The sequence below is a fragment of the Chiloscyllium plagiosum genome, unplaced genomic scaffold (genome assembly GCF_037043375.1).
Source record: "Chiloscyllium plagiosum isolate Xiang-an unplaced genomic scaffold, Cpla_swu_hap1 HiC_scaffold_10, whole genome shotgun sequence".
Taxonomy (NCBI): Eukaryota; Metazoa; Chordata; class Chondrichthyes; order Orectolobiformes; family Hemiscylliidae; genus Chiloscyllium; species Chiloscyllium plagiosum.
In genome coordinates this window covers 118533048-118543004 of record NW_028270148.1, presented here as the reverse complement: position 1 = coordinate 118543004, position 9957 = coordinate 118533048, and the positions used below count along the sequence as shown (strand labels likewise).

The 9957-nt window shown below is 45.1% G+C and overlaps 1 protein-coding gene and 1 long non-coding RNA gene across 3 annotated transcripts in view; both read left to right on the top strand.

The window, feature by feature from the left end:
• Positions 1 to 45: 45 nt before the first annotated feature.
• Positions 46 to 1983, top strand: LOC148149068 (uncharacterized). The gene is made up of 2 exons (XR_015758547.1): positions 46 to 392; positions 1756 to 1983. It is a non-coding gene; the product is annotated as an uncharacterized LOC148149068 (long non-coding RNA).
• Positions 1984 to 8832: 6849 nt separating this feature from the next.
• Positions 8833 to 9957, top strand: part of commd1 (copper metabolism (Murr1) domain containing 1) — a 109929-nt gene continuing 108804 nt past the window's right edge. Inside the window, exon 1 of one of the 2 annotated variants that reach the window (XM_043704241.2) lies at positions 8833 to 9023. In XM_043704241.2, coding sequence (XP_043560176.1) covers positions 8853 to 9023 — 171 coding nt within the window. In that variant the 5' untranslated portion in view covers positions 8833 to 8852. The remainder of the gene's footprint in view (positions 9024 to 9957) is intronic. The other variant, XM_043704240.2, reaches the window with a different exon arrangement.

Sequence of the window (9957 nt, the reverse complement as noted above, 5' to 3'; positions counted from 1 at the left end):
CCACTGACGTCAGCGGCTGTCTGTGCAGAAGCCGGGAGGGAATTTCTGAGGAATTTAGATACGGGAATACAATCTCGAAAATTGTAATGAATGTAAAAATTAAAAAATAATTATCACGGGAATCACGAGCCGGGTCCGAGTTGCCATGCAGCTGACGGTGGAGGGATATCTGGATCTGCTCAGTAATGTTCTTTAGGGAAGGAAAACTTAGTCTGACCAGACTCTCAGTAATGTGGAGAAAATGGAAAATCGATGTTTCTGGTAAAAGTCCTTCGTCAGAAATTCCTGATGAACGGCTTTTACCCGAAACATCGATTTTCCTGCTCCCGGATGCTGCCTGTGGGATATAGGCAAAGCAGTGTTACTTCTGCAATCATAATTGATTATGCAAGGTAAGTGCACTCACACCAGTGTATTATTGTTTCAGCCAAGAGCTGAGTTATTGCATTAGCTAAAATGTGCATACAAGAATGAAATGTGCCTGCAAACAATGGTAGATGTTACTGACAGATACGGGGAGGGGGTGTAGGTGAAGCTAGATATGCCTGTACAAACAGTTACAAGCATCTGTTTCCCACTTCAGCAAAAACAAAAAAAAACACCATCAAGGCTCTGTGTAAATAAAGAATAAAAGGAAATATTGCTTTAGTAAGCACGGAAACAGATGGCAGTGAAGAAGGATAAATAACAAGAAGACCATAGAGGGAGGTGGTCAAACGGCCTTGTGAGGCCAGACACAAACATTTTCTCACGGACAAGGCTGGATGAGTTCACAGATAAACAGCCTGGTTTAGATTAGAAACAGATGAAAAGAGGGGAGAAGCAATGGGAAGAGGAAACAGAAACAAATTACTTAATATTGTGTACTTGTTAAATTCAGTGTGTGTGTGTGCCTTGTGCATAGTGGACACCATACCCCTCTTGCAAGAGTGTAATAAACGATACTACTGATTCAGATCTTGTCTCAGACTGAAATGATTGAAGTGAGTGAGCTTCGTTTCTAACACTGCCTGACCTGCCTGCTGTGCTTTTGCAGCACTACTCTAATCTTGACTCTCAGCAATGTGGTTGACTCTGAAATGGCCCAACAAGCCACACTGTCAAAATGTTCAGGAGGCTCGAAGGAATTAAACTGGGTGGACCTCCTGGCTATGCACTAAAAATGACAACAGAAAACACAACAAAAACAGAAATTGCTGGAAAATCTCAACAGGTCTGGCAGGTTTTGTGGAGAGAAATCAGAGTTAACATTTCGGGTCTGGTGACACTTCTTCAGAAAATGTGACCTTATGAATAACAGTTTACTAATTCACGATCCTCCATGAAAGAAGAAATTCCTCCTCATCTGTGTCTTAACCAGTCAATCCCTTATTCTGAGAGTGGCTTCTGATCTGAGACACTCATACAAGTGCGAACAACTCTCCTGTCAATCCTCTAAGAACCTTATATATTTCAATATATACAAACCCAACCAACTTAACTTTCAAATGAGGGTGAGGATTAGGGTTAGGGTTAGCCTGAGGGGTAACTTTTTCAAGCAGAGGGTGATGCTTACATGGAACGAGTTATCAGAGGAAGTGGTGGAGGCAGGAACACTTACAATATTTAAAAGACACCTGGATGGGGATATGAATCAGAAGAGTTTGGAGGGATTTTAGCCAAATACTGGCAAATGGGACTAGGTTAGATTGGGATGTCTAGTCAGCATGGATGAGTTGAACCAAAGGGTCTGTTTCTGTGCTCCAAAAATCACAGGTACTTCTTTAACCACGCAGACATCATATCGGCCTTCTTGAGAGTGAACCCATTGAAAACAATGGCCTGGATGGAGTCCCTGACTGTGCGCTCAGATCCTATGGAGACCACTGGGCCGGAGTATTTGCCGACATCTTTAACCTCTCCTGACAATGATGTCAGGTTCCATTCTGCTTGAAACATATCATTATCATCCCTGTGTGAAATAAAATCAAGCAATGTCCTTAATGACTTGTCTGGTGGCTCTGACACCCATTGTAATGAAGTGCTTTGAGAGATTAGTATTGACATACATCAATTCCAGATTGTCCTGATCCACTACAGCTCACCTACCATTGCAATAGATCCATGGCAACGCAAGCTCCCTGGCCCTACACTCCTCCCTGGACCATTTGCATAACAAGGAAACCTATGTCAGACTCCTATTTATTGATTTTAGCTCCACCTTCAACACCATAATCCCAACCAAACTCTGAGACATAGGACTCTGCTCCCCACTCTGTAACTGGATCCTTGACTTCCTAACCTCCAGACCGCAATCTGTAAGGATAGGTGACAACACCTCCTCCACAATGTTAAAAATCATTGTACAATTACAATGTTTAAAAGACATCTGGATGGATATATGAATAGGAAAGGTTTAGAGGGATATGAGCCAAATGCTGGCAAATGGGACTAGATTTATTTAGGACATCAGCTTTATGACTCAATGATTTTACAATTCTGTTGATTCCTCACTACTTGTTTTCCCACCCATTTTTTCTGTCAACCACAAAATTGGTTCTTTCTTTGTCCATGTTAATGATATGCGTATTGTAAATAATTGTGGCCTAGAACTGATCCCCATAGCACTCCACTATGTTGAACAGGTTGTTATCTTGAAAGTGTAACCTTTATCTAAACTTTGTCTTCTATTAGTTCGCCAGTCCTTTATCCATGCTAATTCAGTATCTGCACCATAACCTGCTTTCATCTTATTTTCTCGCCTTATCTGTGGTAACTTATCGAAGGCTTTGTAAAAATCCAAATATGTTATATCTACTGGTTTCCTTTACCCACCCTGCTTCAAAACTCTTCAAAGATGTGTAATAACCTTGTTAGGCACAATTTCCCTTTCATGAAGCCTTGCTGACTCTACTTGATTTTGTGTTTCTAAATGCTCTGCTATTACATCCAAGACTTTAACATTTTCCCCTTAATAGATGTTAAGCCAAATGGTGACTAGTTACCTTTGTTTTAGCTCCCTCGCATTTGAATAAGAATGTTACATTGGCAGTTTTCCAATCCCCCAGTATCTACATGGGTTTCCTCTGTGTGCTCTGATTTCTTCCCACAGTCCAGAGGTTTGCAGTTTAGGTGGATTGGTCATGTTAAATTGCCCATTGTGTCCAGGGGTCTGTGGGCTAGGTGAATTAACCATGTAAAATGCGGGGTTACAGGGATTAGGTATGGGGGGTGGGTCTGGGTGTGATATTCTTCAGAGGATCTGTGTGGACTTGATTGGCTGAATGGCCTGCTTTCACCCTGAAGGGATTCTATATCTATGACTTTTCTAGAATCTAAGGATATTTGGAGAATACTCCCAATGTATCCACTATCTTTGAAGCTACTTCCTTCAAAATCCTCGGATGCAATCCATCAGCACTGGCATTTGACACCAGGAGTAGTGTTGAGATAACTACTTTTATGGTTCTGCTTTTTGTTTCCTTCCGAATCCCTGAAATCTGTTTTCAAGACCTCAGCTGGAAATGTGTTGCTGGAAAAGCGCAGCAGGTCAGGCAGCATCCAGGGAACAGGAGAATCGACGTTTCGGGCATAAGCCCTTCTTCAGGAAAGAAGGGCTTATGCCCGAAACGTCGATTCTCCTGTTCCCTGGATGCTGCCTGACCTGCTGCGCTTTTCCAGCAACACATTTCCAGCTCTGATCTCCAGCATCTGCAGACCTCACTTTCTCCTTTCAAGACCTCACCCTACTTCAATTGTTGGTACCAATGTGGACCACAATTTGTGGCTGATCCATCTCTACTAGAAGGATGTCCTGCAGCCTCGCTATAACATTGGGATTACTTTGCACAAAACAGAGATAGCTAGCGCACACAGATGCAGCAGGTAATCAGGAAATTTAATAGAATGTTGGCCCTTACTTTGAAGTCGTTGGAGTATAAGAATTGGAAAGTCTTACTCCACTCTACAAAGGTACTGGTGAGACTACATCTGGAGTACTGTTAAGAGTTTGGTCCCCTTATTTAAGGAATATTTAGTTGAAAGTAGTTCAAAGAAGGTTCACCAGGATAATCCCCAGAATGGAGGAATAGGTAAACGTTGAAGAGGTTGGAATTCTACCAATTGTAATTTAGAAAAATAAAAATGATCTTATCGCAACATCTTGGATTCTTAAGGGGCTTGACATGGTAAATGCTGAGAGGATATTTTCACTCAAGGGAGAATCTAGGACCAGAAGGCGTAGTCTCAGAATAAATGGGCATCAGTGTAAGACTGAGGTGAGGAGGAATTTCTTTCCTCAGAGGGCTGAGATTCTTTGGAACTCCTTGCCATAGAGAAATGGGAGCACAGAGTTCTTGTGTACCTTAAAGCTGAGATCGAAAGATTCTTGATGCGTAGGTGAATCAGGGTTCCAGGGAAAGGGCAGGAAAGTTAATGTAAAGAATGTCAGAGTCAAAGGTGTGGTGCTGGAAAAGTACAGCCAGTCAGGCAGCATCCACGGAGCAGGACAGTCAATGTTTCGAGCATAAGCTTTTCATCAGGAATGTGATGAAGAACTCATGCTCGAAACGTCGACTCTCCTGCTCCTTGGATGCTGCCTGACTGGCTGTGCTTTTCCAACAGCACAATCTTTGACTCTGATCTCCAACATCTGTAGTTCTCACTTCCTCCGTGAATAATGCCAGATCAGCCATGATTCTACTGAATGGCAGAGCAAACTTGAAGTGCCAAATGGCCTACTTCTGTTTATTTTTCTTGTGGTCTTATGCTTGATCCTGGCTGCAAGAAGGCATCACACAATCCTGGAGTCACCTTCGAGTATTTACATGTTTCCCTCTTGAACGGCACTATAGAGTTCTGGTTTCAACAATGACTTCCAATAAATTGAAGGGTCAACCACATAGAGTGGGACAAGAATAATTTGTTGGTCAGACCAGGTAGAGTCTTAGAGTCATAGAAATGTACAGCATGGAAACAGACCCTTCGGTCCAACCTGTCCGTGCCGACCAGATATCCCAACCCAATCTAGTCCCACCTGCCAGCACCCGGCCCATATCCCTCCAAACCCTTCCTATTCATATACCCATCCAAATGCCTCTTAAATGTTGCAATTGTACCAGCCTCCACGCTTTCTCTGGAAGCTCATTCCGTACACGTACCACTCTCTGTGTGAAAAAGTTGCCTCGTAGGTCTCTTTTATATCTTTCCCCTCTCACCCTGAACCCATGCCCTCTAGTTCTGGACTCCCCAACCCCAGGGAAAAGACTTTGCCTATTTACCCTATCCAAGCCCCTCAATTTTGTAAACCTCTATAAGGTCACCCCTCAGCCTCTGAGGCTGCAGGGAAAACAGCCCCAGCCTGTTCGACCTCTTCCTATAGCTCAAATCCTCCAACCCTGGCAACATCCTTGTAAATCTTTTCTGAACCTCTTCAAGTTTCACAACATCTTTCCGATAGGAAGGAGACCAGAATTGCATGCAATATTCCAACAGTGGCCTAACCAATGTCCTGTACAACTGCAACATAACCTCCCAACTCCTGTACTCAATACTCTTACCAATAAAGGAAAGCATACCAATCGCCTTCTTCACTAACCTATCTACCTGCAACTCCACTTTTAAGGAGCTATGAACCTGCACTCCAAGCTCTCTTTGTTCAGCAACACTCCCTAGCACCTTGCGATTAAGTGTATAAGTCCTGCTAAGATTTGCTTTCCCAAAATGCAGCACCTCGCATTTATCTGAATTAAACTCCATCTGCCACTTCTCAGCCCATTGGCCCATCTGGTCAAGATCCTGTTGTAATTTGAGGTAACGCTCTTCGCTGTCCACAACACTGCCAATTTTGGCATCATCTGCAAACTTACTAACTGTACCTCTTATGCTCGCATCCAAATCATTTATGTAAATGACAAAAGGTAGAGGACCCAGCGCCGATCCTTGTGGCACTCCACTGGTCACAGGCCTCCAGTCTGAAAAACAACCCTCCACCATCACCCTCTGCTATCTTTGAGCCAGTTCTGTATCCAAATGGCTAGTTCTTCCCGTATTACATGAGATCTAACCTTGCTAATCAGTCTCCCATGGGGAACCTTGTCGAATGCCTTACTCTCCAAATAAATCACATCTACCACTCTGCCCTCATCAATCCTCTTTGTTACTTACTCAAAAAACTCAATCAAGTTTGTAAGACATGATTTCCCACACACAAAGCCATGTGGACTATCCCTAATCAGGAACTCCCCACCTATGTTCGGGACACCACCCACGCCCTCCACTTCCTCCATGATTTTCACTTCCCCGGTCCCCAACGCCTTATCTTCACCATGGACATCCAGTCCCGGTACACCTCCATCCCCCATCACGAAGAACTCAAAGCCCTCCGCTTCTTCCTTTCCCTCCGTACCAACCAGTACCCTTCCACTGACACCCTCCTTCGACTGACTGAATTGGTCCTCACTCTGAACAACTTCTCTTTCCAATCCTCCCACTTCCTCCAAACCAAAGGAGTAGCCATGGGCAACCGCATGGGCCCCAGCTATGCCTGCCTCTTCGTAGGATATGTGGAACAGTCCATCTTCCGCAGCTACACTGGCACCACCTCTCCACCTTTTCCTCCGCTAGAGCAATGACTGTATCGGCGCTGCCTTGTGCTCCCACGAGGAGGTTGAACAGTTCATCCACTTTACTAACACCTTCCACCCCGACCTCAAATTTACCTGGACCAACTCAGACTCCTCCCTCCCCTTCCTAGACCTCTCCATTTCTATCTCGGGCAACCGAATCAACACGGACATTTACTATCAACCGACCGACTCCCACAGCTACCTAGACTACACCTCCTCCCACCCTGCCCCCGGTAAAAACGCCATCCCATATTCCCAATTCCTTCGTCTCCGCTGCATCTGCTCCCAGGAGGACCAGTTCCAATACCGAACAACCCAGATGGCCTGTTTCTTCAATGACCGCAATTTCCCCCCAGACGTGGTTGACGATGCTCTCCACCGCATCTCCTCCACTTCCCGCTCCTCCACCCTTGAGCACCGACCCTCCAATCGCCACCAGGACAGAACCCCACTGATCCTCACCTACCACCCCACCAACCTCCATATACATCTTATCATCCGTTGCCATTTCCGCCACCTCCAAACGGACCCCACCACCAGGGATATATTTCCCTCTCCTCCCCTATAAGCGTTCCGAAAAGACCACTCCCTCCGTGACTCCCTCGTCAGGTCCACACCCCCCACCAACCCAACCTCCACTCCCGGCACCTTCCCCTGCAACAGCAAGAAATGCAAAACTTGCGCCCACACCTCCCCCCTTACTTCCCTCCAAGGCCCCAAGGGATCCTTCCCCATCTGCCACAAATTCACCTGCACCTCCACACACATCATTTACTGCATCCGCTGCACCTAATGTGGCCTCCTCTATATTGGGGAGACAGGCCGCCTACTTGCGGAACGTTTCAGAGAACACCTCTGGGACACCCGGATGAACCAACCCAACCACCCCGTGGCTCAACACTTCAACTCCCCCTCCCACTCCACCAAGGACATGCAGGTCCTTGGACTCCTCCATCGCCAGACTATAGCAACACGACGGCTGGAGGAAGAGCGCCTCATCTTCCACCTAGGAACCCTCCAACCACAAGGGATGAACTCAGACTTATCCAGTTTCCTCATTTCCCCTCCCCCCACCTTGTCTCAGTCCCAACCCTCGAACTCAGCACCACCTTCTTAACCTGCAATCTTCTTCCTGACCTCTCCGCCCCGACCCCCACTCCGGCCTATCACCCTTACCTTATCACCCTCACCTTCACCTCCTTCCACCTATCGCATTTTCAATGCCCCTCCCCCAAGTCCCTCCTCCCTACCTTTTATCTTAGCCTGCTTGGCACACTTTCCTCATTCCTGAAGGAGGGCTCATGCCCGAAACGTCGATTCTCCTGCTCCTTGGATGCTGCCTGATCTGCTGCACTTTTCCAGCAACACATTTTCAGCTCTGATCTCCAGCATCTGCAGTCCTTACTTTCTCCTATCCCTAATCAGCCCTTGCCTTTCCAAATACATGTACATCCTGTCCCTCAGGATTCCCTCCAACAACTTGCCCACCACCGATGTCAGGCTCACCGGTCTATAGTTCTCTGGCTTGTCCTTACCACACTTCTTCGGTTAGGGAGTAAGATTCTCTTTCTTAAAGGACATTAGTGAACTGGACACATTCTTCAAACAAATCCAGGCGCTTCATTGGTGAACTCATTTTCAGCATTACCTAGTAAGGTCAATTTGATCATATGTCAAAAACTCGTTATATCTTATTTAAAAAGTGATTTTGATTTAATAATGTTCTGCGTCTGTTAGAGAATGTCAGGAATAAAGACGTTTTACTGTCTTGATTAACAACTTACCAGTAGATCTTGGTCCACAGCTCTGTATATTCTGGAATTTCAAGAGTACCCATGTCCTTTTTTAAGTGTAATTAAGATTTCTGCCTCTATCAGAGTACAATTTACTGACAGAGTCAGCCCTGCTGAGAGATGCAATGCAGAGTAGCTGGGAACCACAGGTGAAACTGCAGTGGTATTGGGAACTGCAGCAGAGATGGAACTGAATTGGAGGAGCTGCAGTAGCAGCGGTATTGGAAGCTGCATTGGAGGAGCTGCAGTAGCAGCGGTATTGGAAGCTGCATTGGAGGAGCTGCAGCTGTCGTGGGATTGGAAGCTGCAGTGGTGGATGAGCGACAATGGAAGCGCTGAATCAGGTCGCTGCATTTCAATTAGAAACCGTTGTGGGACGCTACAGATGCTTTCTGGAGCGACGTGAGGAAAAGGGGTCAAAGGTCGACCGGTCTGCTCGTGACGTCAGAGCATCATGGCGGAGCAGCACTCTCAGTCCCTCAGCGGCTTATTGAGTGGCCTGGTTCAGCTCATCTACTATCGCAACTCTGGCATTACCGAGCAAATGCTGAAAGAGCAGCTCTATCCTGACCTGCCGCAGCAAGATTTCAGAATTCTGCTCGAGAAAATGGCTGGGATACTGCGGGTAAGTGCAAACGTGACTCCGCCCACCCTGGGCCCCTCCCCTTCGGCTTTGTACAGTTTCAGCGAAGTTTCCTTACTTTTGTACTCGATGCCTTTTTCCAGCACTGCCAAAACTACATTTTGCTTTTTAAAAACTACCTATTGTAACTGCACTATAGTTTCCTGCCATTCATGTTCGAGGACACCTAGATTCCTCTGCACTGAAGCCTTTTTACGTTTAGTTCAGTTGCCTTTTAATTCCTAAAACCAAAATGAATAACCTCACGCTCATCCACATTAACCCCCTGCGAAATTTGACCTATACATCTAACATCTTTATCTATTCATAAGGTTTTTGTTTTGTTGCAACTTATTTGCCATCTATTTTAATGTCATCAGCAAATTGGGCAATAATGGTTTCTATTACTGCACCCAAGTCATTATTATAGAGTGTAAGTAGTTGGATTCCAAGGACTGAATGCTGTGGCACCCCACTAGTCACATTTTCAGAAAAATACACATTTATCCAGACTTTGCTTTTTGTTGGTTAGCCAATTCTCTGTTCAAGCTAACCCATGTGATCTTAGCTTGTGTATTAATTCTTGTGTATTCATTTTGGTTTTAGGAATTAAAAGGCAACTTAACTAAATGTGTGGCAACCTTGTTAAATACCTTTGGAAGTCCAGATGTAATATATTTACAAGATTGCCATTATTCACTTTGCTAGTTATATTTTTGAAGAACTCTAGTCAATCATGATTTACCCTTCATAAAATCATGCTCAGTCTGATGGACCGATGGACCAGTTCCATTGTCTTGTTTAATACTTCCTCATTAATGGTTTCTAACAGATGTTAAACTAGTCCGTATTTTCCTACTTTCTGCCTCCCTGTTCGAATTAGGATGAATTAGTGATTTTCCCATTCATTTGAATCTTTACTGCATCAGGGAATATT